Source organism: Hyperolius riggenbachi, chromosome 6, assembly GCF_040937935.1.
Source record: "Hyperolius riggenbachi isolate aHypRig1 chromosome 6, aHypRig1.pri, whole genome shotgun sequence".
NCBI lineage: Eukaryota > Metazoa > Chordata > Amphibia > Anura > Hyperoliidae > Hyperolius > Hyperolius riggenbachi.
Window position 1 is genome coordinate 95,599,505 of NC_090651.1, and position 23,706 is coordinate 95,623,210.

General features: G+C 43.0%; 1 protein-coding gene across 3 annotated transcripts in view; it reads right to left on the reverse strand.

Moving 5' to 3' along the window:
* CACNA1E (calcium voltage-gated channel subunit alpha1 E) overlaps nucleotides 1-23,706 on the reverse strand; it is a 396,969-nt gene that overhangs the window by 178,191 nt on the left and 195,072 nt on the right. For all 3 annotated transcript variants that reach the window (XM_068239700.1, XM_068239701.1, XM_068239699.1), the window contains exons 7-10: nucleotides 13,436-13,551; nucleotides 10,639-10,692; nucleotides 10,441-10,530; nucleotides 3,113-3,322 (exon numbers count right to left, since the gene is read on the reverse strand). In XM_068239700.1, the coding sequence (XP_068095801.1) occupies nucleotides 3,113-3,322; nucleotides 10,441-10,530; nucleotides 10,639-10,692; nucleotides 13,436-13,551 (470 nt within the window). The remainder of the gene's footprint in view (nucleotides 1-3,112; nucleotides 3,323-10,440; nucleotides 10,531-10,638; nucleotides 10,693-13,435; nucleotides 13,552-23,706) is intronic.

Sequence of the window (23,706 nt, forward strand, 5' to 3'; positions counted from 1 at the left end):
GTGAACACCAAATTTAAGGAGTTGGCATTCAAAAGGTCAACAAATTGTAGTGCCTCCTCGTGCGTGCCGTCCCAGATGACCAGCAGGTCATCTATGTATCTGCCATACCACATAATGTGACCCGAAAATACATTAGAGTCGGTAAACAAATGGAGCTCCTCCCACCAGCCCATATGTAAGTTTGCTAGTGAGGGAGAAAATTTTGCTCCCATTGATGCTCCGCAACGTTGTAAATAAAAATCGGATTCAAAAAGGAAGTAATTATGGGTAAGCAGATATTGGACGGCACGCCCGACAAAGAATTGAAGGTCCGCAGAAAAAGCAGAGTATCTCGCCATGTGATAATCAAGGGCATCCAAGGCCAAAGCATGTGGGATGCAAGAATACAGTGATTTTGACTGAGAGCCAATGAGGAATCATCTACCCAAGATCCACAAACAGGGTTTTCCCCCAGAGGGCAGGCCAAGAGAAGAGAAGAGAAGGCAGAGAAGATCTATTAACCTCTAGTCCCAGCCATAGATCGTCGCGACTTAGTACCGACATGACTTTTGTGACCACCTATAGTCAGGAATTCAAACAAATCACACAGATAGTGAGGAAGTCTCTGCCAGTGTTGCAAGTGGATGAGACCCTTAATCAGATCATCAAACAGGGGGTCAGGTTCGCGAGTAGAAAAGCCCCCACGCTTGGGAGCATTCTATCACCCAGCCTCTTTTCTTCCAGCGCGCAACGGCCGTGCTGGTTGACTACTCTTGGGTCCTATAAAAGTAATTTTTCTACTTGCCAATACTGTACCGTACACAAGCCCACCCGTTCTGTCACTTCGTTTTCCAATGGCAGAACCTTTCCTATAAAACAATACATTAATTGTGACACGAGGTACACGATCTATTTAATTTCGTGTTCCCTATGTCGTGTCCAATATGTAGGGTGCACCACCAGGCACCTCAGGCAACGTATAGCGGAACATTATAGGGGAGCTGGTTGGTTAACCTTGGAGGTGTCTAATGTAGCGAAGCATTTTAGAATGGCCCATTCAGGAAATATGTCCTCCTTTTCATTTCAGGGTATCGAGCGTGTCCTGAGACCTCCGAGAGGGGGAGACGTTTATAAACGCCTCCTTACACGGGAGGCTTACTGGATTTTTCAGTTAGGGACACGCTCGCCGGGAGGGCTCAATGCTAAATGGGATCTTAATACGGTCACTTAATAGTGACTGGCCATCCATTGGTTTTGTCCTTGCCGTCTGTCATTATGTGGTTATTTGATCCAACTTTGTAGTAACTAACCTTTGACTCATTTACAGATTTTAGATCATATTCATTGCTGTGTTTTGTACTGTTACTGTGAATATAACCATATGTACTTACAATTTTATTTGTAGCGTGATTTTATCTGTCAGATCACACGTTTTTGAGGGATATTTCACTTGTGTTTTTTTTATATATGCACTTTTTTTCATGTACCTTTCTTTGTGGGTGGAGCCAACTAGGCATGTGACTTCGGGTGTAACCTCACTCTATTTAGGAGTCACTTTCTCCTGCCTACGCCTATGCTATGATTAAGGGCGTGTGACGCCCGAAACATGTCAGCATGTGGTGTTGGGTTAGCCTGTCGTGTTTTATGATCCAATAAAGATTTGCAGTTTCTACCGACATCGTGCGGATTCCACTTCTTGTACAGTCTTATATCCGGATACCATTGCATATTTGATTAGCTTGTATTCGTTTGTATTTTTTCTGTAGGTTGTGTACGCCTGGTAAGCTCAGGCGTCCCCAGCACGTTTTTACTGAATCCTCTATTGGTTTTTTCCTTTTGAGCCATACAGGTTTGCATTGATCCTTTATGCCATTTTTCTAAAAGATCTATATGTTATGTATTTCTTGCACTATTTAACATCTTGTGCACAAGGTGGTACAGTTCTCCGTCTGGGACCAATGGGTTAATAGGGGGACTGATATTTACTAGTCCTCATGGCTTGTATCCTGTTGGGTCTGCTGAACTTATGCTTTGTACTATTCTCCCTTCTCTTTTTACTATCTTTTTCTTTTTTTCTCTTCTTCTGGGGTTACTACCTAGGTACTATCATTTTTGAAAGGACTTTGGGTATACACTTTATTGGTAACCCTTTAGGTGTATAAAACTCTTGGACTAATTTCAGTGTATATGTTATATACCCTGCTTGGTGGTGGATCCTCTGTAATTCCTCGCGACCACCTTTAGTGGTCTTCTGAGGAAGTGTATTGTGTGACTTTTAATATGTTGTTGTTTGTTTTTTTATAGAATTGGGTACCTTGGCCTGATGAAGGGCAGATTCACTGTTACAAAAGCCCGAAACGAACGTGTGTCGTTGCCATGAAAATACAAATACCCATAAAGCTACAATTATTCCATAAGTCAAATTAAGATTTGCCCATTACTCTGGCTCCATGAGGACCCATTGTTTGAAATTCAAGAACCGTGTTTTTATACATTTTCTATTTTTTGATATACCTGTTTTGTATATGTGCCAATAAAGTTTTTTCATAAGGAATTTTTTTCTCGTGATCCTGAGATTGCATCAACTATATGAGTCCTTCTTTATAGCAATATACTAGCCTTCATATACCTTTCACTTCAGGTACCCTTTAAGAGAAACTCAAGAGTGCCTAAAGTTGTGGTTTCAATTACACTGTAAAGGGTTTCAATTACACTGTAAAGTGGACCTGAACGCATAAAAAAACATAGAGAAATGCACCCTGTATGTCTTTAGAGAGTTTAGACTGTCTAATCTGTTCTCATCTATGTCTTATCCAAAGTTGTAATTTGATCTCTCCCCTGTGTCAGTGACTGCCATGGCAGATAGGCTCATTTGAAAGCACAGGATGTTAACAATATGTCTGTTTCTATGAAAGCAGGAAGTAGAAACACTGCAGATTTATTGCAGGATTTGTACCAGCTGTAACAAAGCAATGTTTTTCTTTAAAGGTTATTATGCTGTTGCGTATCTTTTAAAGCAGAGAGGAAGTTCTCAGTTCAGGTCTGCTTTAAATATAGGCCGCCTGATTTGTCGGTACACCACTGATCCCATAAAGAATGAACAGAATTGTGAATTTGGTCCCAACACACTTACACAGGATATTTGAGAGCCATATTGCCTGGTTATGGTGAACAATGGCCACACAGCCAGTGTTTAGTGCTACAATTGTCAGGACCATCCAATAAAAGGGTTGCGATTTGATCAGGTGACGTACAGATATACGTAAAAGCCGTTCTTTGTGGCGGAAATAAGAAGCGCCATCCATTTTGTTGCTTTTTATACTGGCTCTTTGAAGGGGAGTACCTAAAATAGACAGAAAAGAACTGTGTAAATGTTATCATCATTGCTACATTGTCACACTGAAAGAGAAAAATGTTCAATCCTTGACGGTTACCCGTATCCTCCAAGTCCTTGTGAATCAGAGAGAATCAGAGAGGCCAGGTGCACAATGGTGCAGCATTGCTAGATAAAGAGATGTAAGCACTCGCGTATAAGTATTATACTCACAAGGGTGGGTTGTAAAACTCGCAACCACCGTCTGTGCCTGCGGGCTTAAAACTCCTATGGGGTATGGGCTATACTAAAAAACACTGGTGGAGGTGCCCTTGATCATATGATACTACTAGATGCTGTATACATGAGAGGAAGAATTTCTTACCTTCGAAGGTAAGCAATTATGCTTCACATATATAACTCCACCAGTGTATTTTAGTATATTGAAAGAGAACCAGTCACAGACATGCATTTATAATAACTTAAACAGTCTGAAACTGTTCTAAAAAGAAAGTTTTACCAGACTGGATCTGATTCTCACCTCAAACTCCACAATGCCCCCCCTAGTTAACTGTATTATTTTTGCAATCATCTTCTTATGTCAGGCTACAAAGACCCTAATAAAGCCTTGTACACACATTTTGATTGCCCAGTGAGTAGCCAATCTCACAACTGTAATGTAGCATGAGAGCTTACCTATACAATGGGCATGATTTCAAAGCTTTTTCACCTGTTTTCACCTAATCCATGTTACATTTTTTAAACTCCCAAAGCGCAAAAATATAATTAAAGCAGTATAAAACCACGACATAATATTCAATAAAAACATGTTTTCCTACTTTATATATGCCATACAGTTATCATATTTAGTTTTGTGCATAAGTATTATTATTCATTTAGAAATTATAAGTTCCCAAAGTACACTTTTTTGCTCTGAAAGCTGACTTTTGCATTTTATTTATAACTGCTTTATTCATGTTCTAACAAGCAGAAATGCTTTCTTAATTGTCTGACTTTGTTCAGGGGACCTGGCAATGTTGGAGAAGTGTTTATTTACATTCCTCACTTGATACAATTAAACACAAGATAACATTATCTACAACTTCGGATGCATTAGGATTTCTCTGCACTGAACTTTTAAGTCCTGTGTGTAACCCTTTAAATGCTGTTCTAGTAAAAAAAATGTTGGTTGTATATAATATGCTGTAAATAATCTATTATAGCAAAGAAGAAATACTGGGTTTCATTCCGCTTTAATGCAAGAAAAGTAATATCAAAATGAAGTTAATCAGGAACAACTTACTTTGAGTAATTATTTTGCTTGAAAATGTGCTGAAAGGTTACTTTTATTAATTAGGTGATAAATATGTCATGTATGAGAAGTTATGAGAATAGAACCCAATCTGTTCATAGTATTCAAATTCTTTTGGCTCTTATACTACATGGAGGTGGTAAAATTTGGTCACTGACTGGCCATGGGCAAATAAAATTTGATGTGTGTAGGCACCCTAAGATGACTATAGTGCTCAGTGAATGTATTCAAATTCTCCTCAATTTATAACTATTACAGTATGTGTGACTGCACATTGTATTATACCAGCAGTCCGTACCTTTCACTGCATCTGTGTGACTGCACATTGTATTATACCAGCAGTCAGTGTATACCTTTCACTGCATCTGTGTGACTGCTCATTGTATTATACCAGCAGTCAGTACCTTTCACTGCATCTGTGTGACTGCACATGGTATTATACCAGCAGTCAGTGCATACCTTTCACTGCATCTGTGTGACTGCACATTGTATTATACCAGCAGGCACTGCATACCTTTCACTGCATCTGTGTGACTGCACATTGTATTATACCAACAGTCGGTACCTTTCACTGCATCTGTGTGACTGCACATTGTATTATACCTGTCATTGCATACCTTTCACTGCATCTCTGTGACTGCACATTGTATTATACCTGTCAGTGCATACCTTTCACTTGAATGGATGGCAGACTTGCCCTCCATAACAGATTATCGTTATAGGATTTCAAGTGTATTCATCTCATCATTATACAGCAGTCAGCTGGACCTCATTGTATTATACAAGCAGTCAGTGCATACCTTTCACTGCATCTGTGTGACTGCACATTGTATTATACCAGCAGTCAGTGTATACCTTTCACTGCATCTGTGTGACTGCACATTGTATTATACCAGCAGTCAGTGTATACCTTTCACTGCATCTGTGTGACTGCACATTGTATTATACCAGCAGTCAGTACCTTTCACTGCATCTTTGTGACTGCACATGGTATTATACTAGCAGTCCGTACCTTTCACTGCATCTGTGTGACTGCACATTGTATTATACCAGCAGTCAGTGTATACCTTTCACTGCATCTGTGTGACTGCACATTGTATTATACCAGCAGTCAGTGTATACCTTTCACTGCATCTGTGTGACTGCACATTGTATTATACCAGCAGTCAGTACCTTTCACTGCATCTGTGTGACTGCGCATGGTATTATACCAGCAGTCAGTACCTTTCACTGCATCTGTGTGACTGCACATTGTATTATATTACCAGTCAGTGTATACCTTTCACTGCATCTGTGTGACTGCACATTGTATTATACCAGCAGTCAGTACCTTTCACTGCAGCTGTGTGACTGCAAATTGTATTATGCCAGCAGTCAGTGCATACCTTTCACTGCATCTGTGACGGCACACTGTTTAAGTCAAGTAAATGCATACCTTTCACTTCACCCCCCCCCCCCCCCCCCAATATGGACAAAACAACAGGCAGAGGCAGAGGCTGAGCCAGAGGCAGGGTACCCGGCAGGTCTGTTCAAGGTTGTGCTGACATGATTTTGTGCAGCCCACGACCAAAGTACAGTGTTCAGAAGGCACATGCCATCAACTCCCAAGATTGTCAGGACGTAGTTGACTATTTAACACAGAAAATCTCATCTTCCTCAGCTTCCGCATGGAACCGTGACATATCTTACTCCTCCTGCTCTGATTCTGGCACCCCACTTAACAATCAGCCGGGAACCACCACTGCTACTCTAGCACCACATCCGCTCCATTTGAAAGTTCGCAGGAGTTATTTGGTGGGGAATTAACTGATCCACAGCCATTATTGTTACAAGATGAAGGCGCTAAGCATGTTACACCACCTCATATGTCTGAGTTAGGTGTCAAGGGTCCATCTGACCACGGATGCCTGGTCTGCAAAGCACGGTCAGGGCAGATACATTACTTATACAGCACATTGGGTCAACCTGGTGACCACTGGCGGCAAGCAGGGAGTACGTGGCTGTGCAGCGGACCTAGTTGTAACACCTCCATGGCTTGCAGGCAGGCCTGCTGCCACCTCCTCTCCTTCTCCTCCTACTCCTCCACATCCTCTTCGCTGTTGTCCTCCTCCTTGGCTGGTGCTGCGATCTCCTCTCCAACGACACACCCCGGCTCCCCAGGGCCTATGCTGCATGCCCGGTACGACGGTGTCACGCCATCTTAGACATGTTTTGCCTCAAAGCCGAGAGTCACACTGGAGCAGCTCTCCTGGCTGCTCTGAACAAACAGGTGGATCCATGGCTGACCACTGGAGCAGCTCTCCTGGCTGCTCTGAACAAACAGGTGTATCGGTGGTTGACCCTGCACCAACTGGAGATCGGCAACATGGTGTGTGACAACGGCAGCAATCTCATTTCAGCTTTGACTTTGGGAAAGTTGACACATGTACCCTGCATGGCAAATGTGCTGAATCTTATAATCCAAAGATTTGTGTGTAAGTACCCAGGCTTACAGGAGGTCCTGAAGCAGTCCAGGAAGATGTGTGGGCATTTCAGGCATTCCTACACAGCCATGGCGCACTTGGCCGATATTCAGCAGAGAAACAACCTGCCGGTGAGGCTCTTGATTTGCGATAGCCCGACTCACTGGAATTCAACGCTCCTCATGTTTGACTGCCTGCTACAACAGGAGAAAGCCGTCAACAAGTATTTGTACAACTACGGTGCTAGAGCAGGCTCTGGGGAGCTGGGAATTGTTCAGAAACAGCCTTATCAGTCCGCCGACAGTGCGTACACACGCGCATACTGTCAGCTAAAGACCGCCCAGCGGGAGTGTCCGGCGGGCCCGTCGTTGCATTTAGTAGTGCGTGTGTACGCACCTTTATCCCAGGTGTAAAACAACAAACAACAGATTCCATTGTGTCTGAGTCATACCTATAAAGCAAGGGAACAACACACTTCCTCTAGGTATGCATATTGTATATTACCCCACCTCTTGCCCCCTCCATTCCTTTTCATTGTAAGCTCGCAGGGGCAGGGCTCTGTCACACTTTGTGTCTTGGAATTTGTTATTTATATTGTGTCATGGAATTTCTTATATATTTTATACATCATGTTACATTTGTCACTGTAATTACTGTATATAATTATACCGTATATAATTGAGTATAAGCCAAGTTTTGGGGCGCAAAAGTGAGGGTCTCAGCTTATACTTGAGTCACTATCAACGTGTAAGCCCCTTCTGAGTGTCCTTCCGAACCCTCCTCTCCTCACTGCACACAGCGGAGCTGAGCGGTACGGCTATTGTCCCCCCCTCACCATATGTGGACTTGTGTGCAGATATTCAGTCAGTGCCACCTGTGTGCTGTGCCAGCCCCCTCCATGACAGATAGCATGCTGCTGGCTGCTGCTGCCTGGGCCTTCGTCTTCGCCTGTACTCAGCTTCTCCCCTGGATTCTCTGCTCCCCCTCTCACCCGCTGTTAGCTGTTAGGAGCTTGGGTCGGGACACAGCGCCTCAACAGGAACACTCGCACCCTCATTGGTATGATGCCATCTAGTGGCGCCTCTCCCCACGTGCATCACTGCAGGGATCATAGAGATGAGTTCCCGGCAGTGCACTGTGTCTCGACAAGACCCAAGCACAGAGAAGTTGACATCGGGGGAGACCTGCACAAGGGGGCGGAAGACCGGGATCGGAGAAGCTGCAGGAGATGCGGAGTACAGGCGATGACAAAGGCAGCTAAAGCCATTAGGTGAGAGCAACACACTTATGCCAGTTAGCATGCTGTCACGGGGGGGGGGGGGGGGGCTAACACAGCTGACAGAGTGCCGAGCCGTGTGAGATGCTGAGTACAGTTGATGACGAAGGCCCGGGCAGCTGCAGCCATGAGGTGAGAGCAGCACCCAGGACACTTATTTTGCCAATTAACATGCTGTCACAGAGGGGGGGCGGCACAGCACACAGCCCACACAGAGTGCTGAGCTAGTGAGCTACACTAAATAATCTGCTGCACTCATGCTGTCTGAATTTCTTGGTGCAAACTTACCTGGAGACATATCAAAGCATTGGGCCTCACTATAAGTGATATCATGCCAATGTAAAGAGACAGACTGACTAGAAAAATGAGTGGACTGAATGACTGCAGGACATGTAGGCGTAATGAGCGGACTGAATGATTGCTGGACATGCAGGAGTAATGAGCGGACTGAATGACTGCAGGACATGCAGGAGTAATGAGCGGACTGAATGACTGCAGGACATGCACGAGTAATGAGTGGACTGAAGGATTTAAAACATGCAGGAGTAATGATGCGACATTTCCTACCCTCGGCTTATACTCAGGTCAATCATTTTCCCCACTTTTTTGGGGGGAAAAGTTGGGGGTCAGCTTATACTTGAGTATATACGGTACTATGACTACCACATAAATAAATGATAGTAGGGGCATAAAGCAATGATTTTCCCAATCAAATTCAGTAGGGAGGTATTATGGGAGAATTCTTGAACACATAAAGCTAAATAATTGCAAATATGTTCTGTTTTGAGAAAGTAAATATATACATATATAAAAGATTTTTTTTTTACTGAGAGTACCTTTTAGTACCTTTGGATATCTGGGTACAAGAACTATCTGGGTACATATTGCTACTCAGACTTCCTGGTTATCAGTGAATCAAAATAATTTAATTAGCAGCACCTGTCCAAAACCTACTCTCTTAATTTCTAGGGAAGTCAGATGGGATTTGTTCATTTTTCACACTGCATCCGCATTTTGACTTTCTAACTGAGGTTTCCCACTGGTCCATTCATGTGTGTACCAATGGGAAAATTAAATAACAAATCCTGGTAGGAAAATGAGGAATTGAAATAAGGCAGGAATTAAAACATAAGAAACACATGAGGTAATTATACTAGCAGCTAAGCTATATATAATAATTGTTGCATGATAACAAAATAAAACAAACATGATTGTTGATTTATTTGTCCAGACCTCTGCTTCACTGTTATAATAAGGATATACAAATGAGCAGTAAAACAAGAGATTTGCTTCAGGTACTCCACCATGTCATGCAATACTAAGTTTCACCAACAGGTAGCACTGCAGAGATGATGTCAAACTGCAGCTCCTACCAGTACTCTTCTTAAAGCGGTATTAATTTGTCACCATAAAAATCAAATTTCAACAGCAAGTGGTCTAAGTGTATAAAGTGATAAAGATGCTAATCCTGCGTTCAAAACTTGCAAAACTTTTTCTGCCGATATAGTTTTGAGTTATCACATACTTTAGGAGCATTGGCCCTTTAGTAGTCAGTGCCAATCAGTTGAATGCTGGGGGTTATTTTTATCTATAATATATTCCTCCTCTTACATTTATTTCCCTGCCTAGCTTCTTATCTGAAACACCTCTGCTCACTTGTGTTTACAAGCAAGGCTGAGGTGATCCAGCGATTGGAGAAAATAAAAAAAGACAGTGCAGTTCCTAATATACACCTCAGTGGGAATGTCTGAAGACTCTGGGAGGAGGGCAGCTGATGAATACACAATTAGCAATAGAAGGGAGGGGGGGGACAAGAGTCAGGGAGGATATGATGTCAGCATTAGCTTGGCAAAATGGCCACTGCCTAGAATAGGATTTTCTGCTTTTCCTTTATAAAATTCACAGGAATCATTACGTGGATAGCACAATACATCTGTTATGTAGGTATAAATAGTATTTATCAACTTATATATGTGTTTTTTATTTCTAGGTTAGCATGGGTGTCGCTTGTTCTTCAAGGCATGACTACACACTACAGTACAAAAGGGTCAAAAGCAACTAAAAACCTACACAAGAATAAAGAAATGAAGCAGCTCACCAACAGAGGAGATATCAGGACAGTGGTCCTCGTTTGTGTCCCGATTCATGGCTTCTGTTCTGCTCCTTTTAATTGTTGCTCTCCTGAGAACTGCAAGTAGAAGTCATAGGGAACAAGTCATCCTGTCCAGAAATACATCCTAGATTAAAGAGTGTGCACAGAAAGGCTAAGTGCTGGATGATTAATAACCTGCCTTACCTTCTAAGGCTGAGGTCCCAGAATTCTTATTTTCTTCAGCAAGCATCACTTCCTCTTTATAAAGAAAGACAGAGAGACACGGAGTAAGAAAAAGTCAAACGCAAAACATTAATTCTAGCTTTCAATAGTAAACTCGGTGAAAGCAATAATTCACTTTTGGATGACTGCCAGCCAGCTTACTGACGCCTTCTCCGAGCAGAACAAGAGTTAGAATGCAGAATTCACTATGAACACACACACACACACACACACACACACTATGAACACACACACACACACACACACACACACACACACACACACACACACACACACACACACACACTATGAACACACACACACACACACACACTCAGGCACTAGAAAGGGCTGACAGGTTTAGTTTAGTTTTGTCCTAGGAGCATTCTTAGTGTGCACACCAAGCCGCAGAAAGATCTTGAAGAGTCGTGATGCCATAAATAATAGTATGTAGTAAATAATTTGGGATACTCACTTTTACGTTAGTTATCTTGGTTTCATCATCAAAAACACTTCCTATTATTACTAGCTGATAGCCCAGCGTTGCCAGGGTATGTGTTTGGCTGGTGTTGGTTCCACCCACTTTTTCTAACCCTAATGCTGTGAATACATGTTACGTTTTTTATTATCAGTCGAGTCCCTGATGGCTCGATTGAAAATATCCAACGTGCTCGATACCGGCGGGCAGGAAAAAAGAATAAACGAAGTGGAAGATAAGGAAGCGCCCGCAGGGACGAGTGGCTCAATACACGGTACAGAAACGTACCGTGTATTCACAGCATTACACACAATTACTCAATGACCTAGTTTGTGAGCTTTGCGGTCTTTGGCATCAATAATTTGCATTGAAATGAAACAAATCTGTTTGGCTGTGGCTCCACCCCCTTTTCTGAATTTGAACCCCAGTCACCCAATGACCAACTGTACCAGGTTTGAGGCTTGTGCCATTAACAGTGCAAGAATGGCAGCAATTTAAATATTCCCCTTGAAAATGAATAGGTGAATTTTGATTGGCTTTTGTAGGCTCCACTCACTTTTCTGAATATTAATCCCAGTCACCCAGTGACCAACTGTGCAAAGTTTGAGAACCCTACAATTAACAGTTTTAAGATGGCTGCAATTTACATTTTCCCAGTAAAATTTTTATTTGTCTCCGCCCACTGATGGCCCGGCGTTGCCCGGGTATGTGTTTGGCTGGTGTTGGCTGCGCCCACTTTTTCTAACCCTAACACACAATTACTCAATGACCAAGTTTTTGAGTTTTGCGGACTTTGGAATTAATAATTTGCATTGAAATAAAACAAATCTGATTGGCTGTGGCTCCACCCCCTTTTTCTGAATTTGAACCACGGTCACCCAATGACCAACTGTACTAGGTTTAAGGCTTGTGCCATTAACAGTGCAAGAATGGCAGCAATTAAATATTCCCTTTGTAAATCAATATGTCAATTTTGATTGGCTTTTGTAGGCTCCACCCACTTTTCTGAATATTAATCCTAGTCACCCAGTGACCAACTGTGCAAAGTCTGAGAACCCTGCAATTAACAGTGTAAGAATGGCTGCAGTTTACACTTTCCCAGTGAAATTTGTATTTGTCTCTGCAGACTTTTATTATGGGGATAAAAGTATCCTATATGTTATTCCAGGTAAGGTGTGTGCCAAATTTCATTTAAATCCGTTCAGCCGTGATTAAGTAACAAACATCCAAACTTTCGCATTAATAATATTAGTGAGATACAGTATATATGATAAAACTTCCTGTCATCTTTATTTCCTTTTAAACAATACCAGTTGCCTGACATCCTGTGAGGGTCACTAAGGGTAGACAAGGGAAAGGGTGTGAACATGGAGGCCCATCAAAGTTTTGCTGGGGGGGCTTATGATTTGTACTTAAAGTAAATTTGAGATGAGAAGGGAGAAATAAAAATATACATACCTGGGGCTTCCTCCAGCCCCCTCCAGGCAATCGCTCCTTTGCCATCCACCTCTGTCTCCTGGATCTTCTGAAATTGGCCATGGAAAATCATCCAGTCAGTGGAGAAGCAGTCGGGCTGCGCCTGCGCGCCCTCCCTGCTTACAACGGGGCATGCTCTGCAGACGGGAGGACTTTCTGGGGTCAATTTCAGAAAATCCAGGAGGCGGAGGAGGATGGCAAGGGAGCGATAAGCCTGAGGGAAGCCCCAGGTATGTATATTTCTCCCCCCCCCTTCCATCTCAGGTGCACTTTAAGTCCCTGCTTCCTATTGTCTACAGATGTATAGGCACTTCAACATACTGTATACTCTATTTAGTGCTCCTTTTAGCTCTTAAAGGACAACTGAAGTGAGTAGAATATGGAGGCTGCCTTATTTATTTCCTTTAAATAAAACCAGTTGCCTGGCAGCCCTGCTGATCTATTTGGCTGCAGCAGTGTTTGAATCACACTAAAAACAAGCCTGTAGCTAATCTTGTCGGATCTGACAATAATGTCAGAAACATTTGATCTGCATATGCATATGCTTGTTCAGGGTCTTTGGCTAAACATATTAGAGGTTGAGGATCAGCAGGATAGCCAGGCAACTGGCATTGCTTTAAAGTAAATAAATATGGCAGCCTCCACATCCCTGCCGTTAAAGTTGTCCTTTCAATGAAGTAACGCATCTTTCTGGATTAATTATTTTCTAACTTCTTCACTTGATCACGTTGTTCTATGAGAGCGTGACCATGAAATGAGTTTTGAAGAGCCATTGTTGCTAGGAAAACAAAGCATGGAAAGATGCCTCAGGAGATATTTACTCACCAGCTTTATCTATCCAGGCTCGATAGCCATTCAATTCCCTCTCAATCTGCTGCTGCCTGCGCAACTTCATGAAGGCTCTCCTGTTCTCCACACGCTCTCTCTCTTTGGCAAATTCACTGCAGAGAGGAAAGAAAGAGGTGTTAATTAATACTGAATAAATTGAGCATTAATCCTCTGTTCTTGGGTATGAAAGTGGAAAGAAGAAATGTCACATGATAACGCCGGTCCTCTGAGGCAAACAGGCTACAATTAAAGGAAATCAAGCAGATGGCAGCCATATTTGGAGCACCAATTAACCATTTTATTCAAACTGCAAAGCTGAGAGCAGCGACGATTTGAAATAATGCTGTAAATGCCACAAACCAAACAGGTTTCAGTTCATGGCTGTTAAAAGCAGAATTACAGTCTAGCATAACAATACAAATGAACACTGTCTCCTAACTACAAATTGACAATATGGTTGTCTTACATGCCTTTGACCCGTAGTGATGTCATCTGTTGGAATATTACAATTCCGTCCTTAGTCACTGCAGCTAGTGTGTAAGCACCCATCTTGCATAATAATGTAATATGCATTTCAATGTGTATGCACTATATTGATCATTTCTTGAAATATACAGCTTTCTATCAGTTTAGCTTGCACACAGAAGCTTGCTGCTAGAAATCACTCTTGCCTCCTGCATTCAGAGATAAAACAGGTAGCTTAGAGAATACACAAGAGCGCAGTGCAAAAAACTGAAAATACTTTCAGGAGAAAATGAAAATAAACCTAGTAACCCTTTAAGATTAAATTTAAAAAATAGTTTGTTCTGAGAATTTATATTACCGTAGTATTGCCATTCAGTGGAGCAGATGGGATATTCTGACTTCAATTCTGCTATATATGATATTTTTTAAATAATGTTGTAGATGACTACAGACTACATATCATTCATTATTGTTTTTTGCATCATCTTTAAGACTATTTTAGCTTTTTTTTGTATGACACTGTACAGATTTAATCTTAAATATCTTTCTTTTCTTAATGTGGTTAACTATAATTTGACTTTCTTGGGGTCTCTTAAAGTCTTTATTTGCCTTGTTGGTTTATTCAGCTCATTTAAAACTGAAATTCATGATGCTAGCTATATACTTTGATAACATCCTCATTGAGCAAGCAATAGATCACTGCTCAGTCGTAAATCGATAAGGTGCTAGTGACGGATGTACCACCTTCTCTACTTGTGCCTGATCAAATATGAGCATAAATATGTCTAAAAACAGATTGTATTGCTACTCCCATTAGCGTTGTGTTGCTTGATTTAACACAATATAACAAGGCTGTTGATCCCACACCTCTCCTCCCCGCCTGCTAAACAAATATTTACCACCTGCTCACACTTTCCATCTATAAACTATCCAAAATCATCAATCATGTTAATCAACAGAAAACTGGCAGATGTTTTCATAGTGATCAAGTCTTCCAGAAATATTGACCCCTGTATGGACACTTTTACTGGTTGTGCTCTTTCACTCAGAACGCAGAAGTCAATTTGTTTTTAGGGCCTGTTTCCACGGGTGCGATGCAGCTACATAGCCGCATCACACCGCGGCCGAACTGTAACCCATGCATGGCAGTGGAACAGATTCCATTGCGTGCTGGTTATGCGGAGAGGAACGGAGCATGCTGCAGATTCTTGCTTGGCCGCATCCGCATCCCATCTCCAGTCACTTCCACATCGGGAGATGCGTAAATGACACGACTGCAAGTGGAAGTGATGTGATGCGGCTAGGTAGCCGCACTCGCATCACTTTGCAAGTGGAAATGGGCCCTTAGGGTGAGATGATGGACTCTCTGAGATAACTTGGTAAGGGGTATAAGTAGCTGTATTACCAATTCACAACAGGATTGTGCCATTAACCATTAACTCAGCAATTGCTAAAGAACAAAACGAGAAGAATATGGAGCTGCCACATTTGTTGCCTTTTAACCTGCTGAGCGTTATGTCGCTCAGGAGCTCAGGAGGTTTTGCAGCTAGAGTCCCCACAAAGATTCTAAAAGATTTAATGCCCACACAAGCTTTAGCTAGCACTAGGCTAGCTAGCATAAGTAGCCGGCACCCTCCGATTGCCGCTGATCCTCCCGATTATACTTTACCCAGCTAGGATCCAGCGATCACTGCAGCCTTCCTGAACAGCCCTGCTCTCTCTATGGGGAGGATCGTACGCCGACGTCATGCGCAGACCCGATCCTCCCCATAGAGAGACCGGAGCTGTGCGGAAAGGCTGCGCCAATCGCTGGAGCCAGGTGGGGTAATGTATTAAGTGGCTGGATCGGGTTATTGCCAGGGATCGGAGGGTGCTGGCTACTTATACTAGCTAGCCTAGTGCTAGCTAAAGCTTGTGGGGGCATTAAATCTATTAAAATCTTTGTGGGGGACTTGTAATTCTAGCGAGCTCAGGAGGTTAAACAATACTAGTTGTCTGGCTCTCCTGCTGATCCTGTGCCTCTAATACTAATACATTTAGCCATAAACCCTGAACAAACATGCAGCAGATTAGGTGTTTCTCACATTATTTAATATTATTCTTCTGCGCTCCCTTTAAAGTGAACCAGAGACAAAGCACCCTCATGTATTTTACCATATATATCAGTGAGAACATTAGAGAAAACACCTACCCTGCTGTCTGTTTCATCCTTCACTGTTCAGTTTGCTTCTAATCAGCTCTGATAAAATCCCCGACTGAGCATTCAGTCTGGCTTTGCTCAGGAATCATTATAGCTGATTCTGTCTTCTGTGATGTCTTTTCAAGCCCAAGCCTGCCCCCTTGTGGCTCTGCTCAGGAATCATTATAGCTAAGTCATTATAGCAAAGCCAGACTGAATGCTCAGTCGGGGATTTTATCGGGGCTGATAACAAGCTGGCTGAGCAGTGAAGAATGAAACAGAGAGCAGGGTAGGTGTTTCTCTAATGATCCCACTGATATATATGGTAAAATACATGAGGGTGCTTCATCTCTGGTTCACTTTAAACAGTTGAGGGACCTTTGGTTTGGCTTCAATCCTGCACAGTATCACCTCAGAGAAAAGATACAGAGAGAGGAAACATAGGGTGGAACGTTACACGCCACATACCCTGTTGTGCAACTCCAAACACTGAGAGAGATGAGCCATCACCAGAAATAAGGACAGGGCCCACTAGACCCCCCTCACAGTGCCTGTTTACCTGCAGGTTTCTTTAAAACAATGTAATGCCTCCAAAAATTCAGATCCTAAAGTATAGACAGACTCTTCATAGAGTAAAAAAGTATAGTAACTTTAGATCATCTCTGGAAGCACAGCCTCTGACACTCCGCTAGACCATAAGATGTACCGTATATACTCGCAAGCAAGCCGAATTTTTGACCCCCCAAAAGTGGGCCAAAAGTTGGGGGGTCGGCTTGCTTGCGCGTCATGGGTGGATGGGTGGGTGTATAGGTGCTGTCCCTCCCCGCTCCCCCCGCGGCCGCCGCTGCTATTACCTTAGGCGGCGCCGCTTCCTATCCCCGTCCTCCTCCGGTAACTCATTCACAGCAGCGCGCCCCCCGCTGCTGTGATGACGCAGGAAACCATAGAGAGCGGTTCCCATAGTAACGGCATCGCCGCTACAGGAAGCCGCTCTCTATGGTTTCCTCGTCATCACAGCAGCGAGAGGCGCGCTGCTGTGAATGAGTTACCGGAGGAGGACGGGAATAGAGGAAGCGGCGCCGCCTAAGGTAATAGCAGCGGCGGCCGCGGGGGAGCGGGGAGGGACAGCACCTACCCACCCACCCACCCATACTGGGGCACTATGCTAGCTATATGGGGCACTATGCTAGCTATATGGGGCACTATGCTAGCTATATGGGGCACTATGCTAGCTATATGGGGCACTATGCTAGCTATACTGGGGCACTATGCTAGCTATACTAGGGCACTATACAAGCTATAATGGGGCACTATACTAGCTATAATGGGGCACTATACTAGCTATACTGAGCACTATACTAGCTAAACTGGGGCACTTCACTAGCTATACTGAGCACTATACTAGCTATACTGAGCACTATACTAGCTATACTGAGCACTATACTGGCTATACTGGGCACTATACTGGCTATACTGGGCACTATACTGGCTATACTGGGCACTATACTAGCTATACTGAGCACTATACTAGCTATACTGAGCACTATACTAGCTATACTGAGCACTATACTAGCTATACTGGGGCATTTTACTAGCTATACCTACCTATACTGGGACATACTGGGGGGATCACGCGGCCAGCGTTTCCTACCCCCGGCTTACATGAGGGTCAATCATTTTTTCCTGTTTTTTGGGGTAAAAGTGGGGGGGTCGGCTTACATGCGGGTCGGCTTGCTTGCGAGTATATACGGTAATTGTTCAATGCTGTATTGCAAGCTTTAAAAAGGTTTTTTTTAAAGGAAATACATATGACAGCTTTCATATTCTTCTAACTTCAGTTGTCCTTTACGACCAGATCACTGTAGTTCAATCAATACACTCTTTACAACTCAATATAAATAGCAGGTCCACTAGCTGTCAGCAGTTTAGGACAGTAGTGGGCTGCTCTGGCCATTATTGCATTTGGAGACCTGATCGTTTTGGTGATCAACCCCTTTTTCTAGAGGTCAAGGTAACTTTCTTCTGGCTTAATTCTATCCCTGGTGTGCAATTTCGCATCCGCCATGTTACTGGTGGCTAACCAAACAATACAACAGTCCAAACAATCCAACAACTCATTCACAAGAACAAACGGACCAGACTTCTTCATCATGAGAAGGTAACTGGAGTATGCCGATGCATCCACTGTTTCATTCCAAGAATGTAAACAAAAATTAAAAACTTTAAACTCAGCCCGTTTGCTACTCTTACTTTCACAATGTTCAGCTTCCTTTTTTTTCTTGTGTATCTTTACATTTCCTACATACCGTTTTAAAATAATTTGATACAAAAGTAACATTTACAGGCATTGTGTGCCTTGATCCAGAATTCAGGATAGTGCAATCTGTCATTAGTGACTCACGGTAGAACTACTAAAGTCACCAGTATGAAAAGGTTTGATACACTGAAAAGGTTCTCAGAATAAACAATGAAAGAATGTAACATTTCAAATGCCAAGCAACAACGGGATTGATACACAAAAGTTCAGTGAGGCTGTTCTGTACAGCTCATGTATTATTGCTGGTTATCACATCTTACTGAACCCTGCCTTCATGTTTTATTAGCTCTCTTACTGTGAGATTTACCTCAGATGTGATGGGGAGCATCACTCACTGGCCCATTTACCATTAGCTTTTTCTCCCAAGTTTTCTCCTAGGAGATAATATTTCATCTTCTATTTAACCCCCCTGCCGTCGCAAAAAAATTGTCAGGGGGGGCGGCGCAGCACTTTATTTTTAATTTTTTTTTTAAATCATGTAGCTAGACTAGTGCTAGCTACATGTTTGGCTTCCCCCGTCACCGTGGGGACAATCGGGATGACGTCATAGATGTCATGGCGTTGGGGGCGTCTCGATCCACCCCATAGCGCAGCCTGGTGGTGACTGGCCAGGCTGCGCAACGGGTCGGGGGGCGGCGTGCCGGGTAGTGGTGAATCGGCGCAAATTGGCCCACCAGGGCCTGAGAAATCCTCCGCGCCGGCTTACCCCGAACTCAGTTCGGGATTACCGGCAAGGAGGTTAAAATAACTTTCCAGCACATTTCAACTGAAAAAAATTACCGAAAGGTAGGGGGAAAAGTACCATCAAAATTATTTTTAGTATTTTTTGCTTTTTTTGCTTTCTGGTGGCATAAAGGCATTTTATTGGCAAGTTTAAAGTTATCACCTAAAATAAAAGGTTAATTGCACATGGGCCATTGAATTATATTCACTAAAGCCTGGAAAACAATATGGCCCATATGCAATTCACTTTTTCCCCTGAGTTTTCTCCTAGGTGAAATTTTCACAACTTGTCATAAAATGCCTTTTTTTAGCCACCAGAAGGCAAGAAAATACTCTTACTAAATTTTACAGTACTTTTTCTCCAACCTTTGGGTACTGCATGTATGAACAAAGTTATGCAATTTGTGCAAAGCTCAATAAACTCAATATGCACTGCCTGCACTAGTAAAGTGTACTGGGTTATGGAAAATAAGCTCCATTGTCTCATATGGCAGTCTAAAGCTGAATACTCACCACCCGAAGGGTCCACAATGTTCCCTTGATGACGAGTATTCGACGATTCCTCTTTCTGCTTGCGATGTCACGTGACATTACATGGCGGCACATGACGGGTGCAAACAGAATGTCAAGCGATCGAAGTACTTTGCGTAGAGTCATCAGAGATCTTAAAGTTCCAATCCGCCGTGAAAGTCAGATCACGCGCTTGTAACCTCGTTGTGAGATTGTGTAAACAACCGATCGTTCCTCAAAAAAATCGCTGGTCATCGAAAAAATTGCGTGGAGGGTACGGGCCATGGCCAACAATCAGAAGCCACACCAGCGAGTTTACAGCAGCCGCACAATGTCTGCTAATGTCCCAGCATGCCGGATCGTGAGTGATCTCTGACACCTGAGTACCACATGATCGTATTGCTCTCCCTGCTCCCCCGCCTGTGGGAATTTTCTCCATCACACACCACTCGTTCTCCCTCCATCCTCTGTCCCACCAAATATCAAGAGACGCATCGCTAGCCAGGAAGCTAATGCTACATCTGTACAGCATCAAAAATGCTCTTTCACCCAAGGGATTGTGTACCAGACCCTGCCAAGTGGCGGAGATCCCCCGAAGACCCCCGCCCCCCCCCCCCCCCCCCCCATGTGTTCAGGGCTTAAGCCTTATGACTTGCTTTCTACAGAGCTGAAGCTTACCATGGTACCGAACATGTTCTACTCATAATTACTGTATTAGCATCTCATTGGCCATCCCTCTTAGGAACTGATAACACCACAGATTGCTTTTAATGGCACATAATTTCATTTGATATAAAATTAACATGAGTATTTACTAATCAAAGGGTGAGATTGATCTTTATACTAAAAATGGGAAGGAGCTGACTGAAGGGGCATAGCGGGGGAGCGCCCTCTATGCAATGCCACAATTAGCATTTCCGCAAGCCCCCTGGCCCCATTATGCTATCGGGAGCCAACATTTACTTTCACTGCCACTATTCAGGGGCCTCCAAGTTAGAGTTGAGCTGAAATTTTCGTAATTTCGCATTACTAAAATTACGCATGCGAAATTTGCGATTACGATGCGAAATTACGGTAGCGTAATTGCCATTAAAATCGTAATTGAAAATACCGTAAGCGTAATTTTCAACGCGTAATTTCGCATTTCGTTCATGCCGTAATTTCGCATTAAACGCTACCGTAATTTCGCGTTAAACCGTAACGCTCCGTATAATATAAAAAAGCCGCCGACTTTAAGGGTTAATAGCAAAGCCCCCTTAAATGCTAAGAGCCTCAAATTTGGAGAATATATTAAGGAGACATTGTAATAACTTTGTTACATTGTAACTGATAGAACATTTCCGAGGCTATTTCGAGGGATCATTTATTTAAAGGGACAGGTAAGTATTAATGGTTAATTAAGAATATTAAAGGACTTTTTTCGTGGTTATGTTTTTTGTTCAATTAAAATACTTTTTCTAAGTGTTTGTGTGTTTATTTACTTTTAACTCTTAAAGGAAATGGGTAAGGGGTACAAGTACCTCTATACTCATTTCTCCTGGGAGGGGGGGTGGGCATCTGGGGGACCCCTTTTTAAAGGGGACTCCCAGATTCCACCATGAACCCCCCAGGAAATCGCGGCCTCCACCTCCACCGCCCATCGGAGTTGGAGAAGAGCCCCTTGTCCTTGGATTGGACAAGGGCTCGGAGGGGGAGGGGAAAGCTTGGCTGCCCCTCCCCTTCCGAGACCCCCCAATCCATGGACCATGCGGGCTGGTATAGTCAGGGTGCGGAGCCCCACGCGGCCGGTGCTCCACATTCTGGCTATCCCAGCCTGCATGGGGGACAAGGGGTTAAAGAGGTCTGGGAGGGGGGACCCCACGTCGTTTTTTTTTATATTTCCCACACTCAGAACGAAGTAAGTAAAACTCTTCCCACTTGGGGGAATCTATGAAAATAATACACTATTGTTACCTGTGCAAAAAAACCTGACATTTTCTGCATTTAAAAGACATTTTCGCCCTTGAAACTTAAAAATCGATTTTCTCAAAAACTATAAGGTCTTTTTGAAATTTTTTTTTCCTCTTATTCCCACTGATTCCCTTAATATACCCTGGGAATTTGGTGTTCCTAAACTTTAAGCAGGCTTTGCTATTAACCGTTAAAGTCGGCGGGTTTTTAAATGTTTACATTTTTCCTTTGAAACTTTAACATCGATTTTCTCAAAAACTATAAGGTCTTTTTGAAAAAAAAATTTTTCCTCTTATTCCTTCTGATCTCCTTAATATATTCTCCAAATTTGAGGCTCCTAGCATTTAAGGGGGCTTTGCTATTAACCCTTAAAGTCGGCGGCTACCTAACATTGATCCATGCGTCAACTTTTCCGCTTCGGGAGCATGGCCATACGCATTAATTTCGTAATACCCGTTGCAATGCGAAAATTACGTGAAAATTACGCTTACGCGAAATTTCGCAAAATCCTTCTTCATTACGATTATGTACTTACGGCCATAAACGTAATTACACTAATTACGCGAAATTTCGCGAAATCGTAATTACGCCATTACGCTCATCTCTACTCCAAGTGACTATATTTACCTTGCTTGCCGTATATCGTGGCTTTGTGGCAGCGGAAGAGGTTAAAATTTGGGAGGGGTTCAGGCTTTGCTGCCCGAGGGAGATTGGGGTTAGGCACCTTCAGGGGTTCAGGGGGGTTAGGGTTAGGCACAGGGGGGTCTTAGGGTTAGGCACCACCAGGGAGAGTCTTAAGGTTAGGCACCACCAGTTGGGGTCCTAGTGTTAAAGGGAACCTGAAGTGAGTAAAACTATTTGAAATAAACACATGATGTATCTGCAAATGAATATTACATGCTTACCTCGCCTTCAGTTCCTCTCAGAAGCTCAACATTTTCTTCTTACAGTGATCTCTTCCAGTTCTGACAATATTTTGCTGACCAGGAAGCTGTTGTGGGGTAATGGCCATTTTTTAACTTTTTTCAAATGTTGTCATGTGAAGAAACCATTGACGATTTGACCAGATGACAGACAAAAGTGTTTGGCAGTGACAAACATAAGCCAGACTCGCACTAAGTGGGGTTAAAACTGATTACCTGGAATGGATTTTCTTGGCCAAATGTTATTGTATTACCCCAAGATTAGGAAATGTCCATCCTAATCTTGCTCCTCTCGTACCCACCCCCACCAAAACTTCCTCTCCATTAGGCAGGCAATAGTTAGAAAAAATAAAGAATTTGCATGTTTATCTATCTAATTTTTTGTTTCTAGCTTGAGTCTCCAGCTGTAAATCCTAAATATGGCCCAGGGGTAAACTTTATTAAGTTGTTTTCTTTGTGCAAGTTCCTATTTGTTATTAAGCAATAAGTGTGAGACCCCAGGGAGACACAGCAAAGCTAGGAGCGTTCATAATCATTTGCACAAAGCTGACTTTATTAGTTTTTATTTCAAGTACATTAAGTTTTTTATTGAACCATGAAAAGCAATAAATTGAGTCTAGTAAGGGAAACAATGATCATGCATGTATTTATGGAGAAGCAGTGACATGCTGGCAGGCATACCATTATATCATCTTGATCTAAAGGCATGGATGTCCAAAAGCATGAACCTTAAAGGACAACTGAAGCAAGAGGGATAAGGAGGCTGCTATATTTATTTCCTTTTAAAGGAAACCAGAGCTGTTGTAAATACATTTTATACATACCTGGGGCTTCCTCCAGCCCCATACGCACGGATCGCTCCCACACTGCCATCCTCAGTCTTCTTGCAGCTCCGATACCCGGTCCCGTCACTTCCGTCAGTTGGGCCAGTCTACGCAGGAGAAGTGCTCCCTCTACATATCTCTCCAGCGCCTGCTGGAGAGATATGCAAACAGCGCACTTTACTTATGTCAGACTGGTTCCGACTGGTGGGTCCCGGTATCGGAGCTGCGGAAAGACTGAGAACGGCGGCGTAGGAGCGATCCGTGCGTATGGGGCTGGAGGAAGCCCCAGGTATGTATAAAACGTTTTATTTACAACAGCTCTGGTACACTTTAAGCAATAATAGTTGCCTGGCTATTCTGCTGACAGACAACTGGAA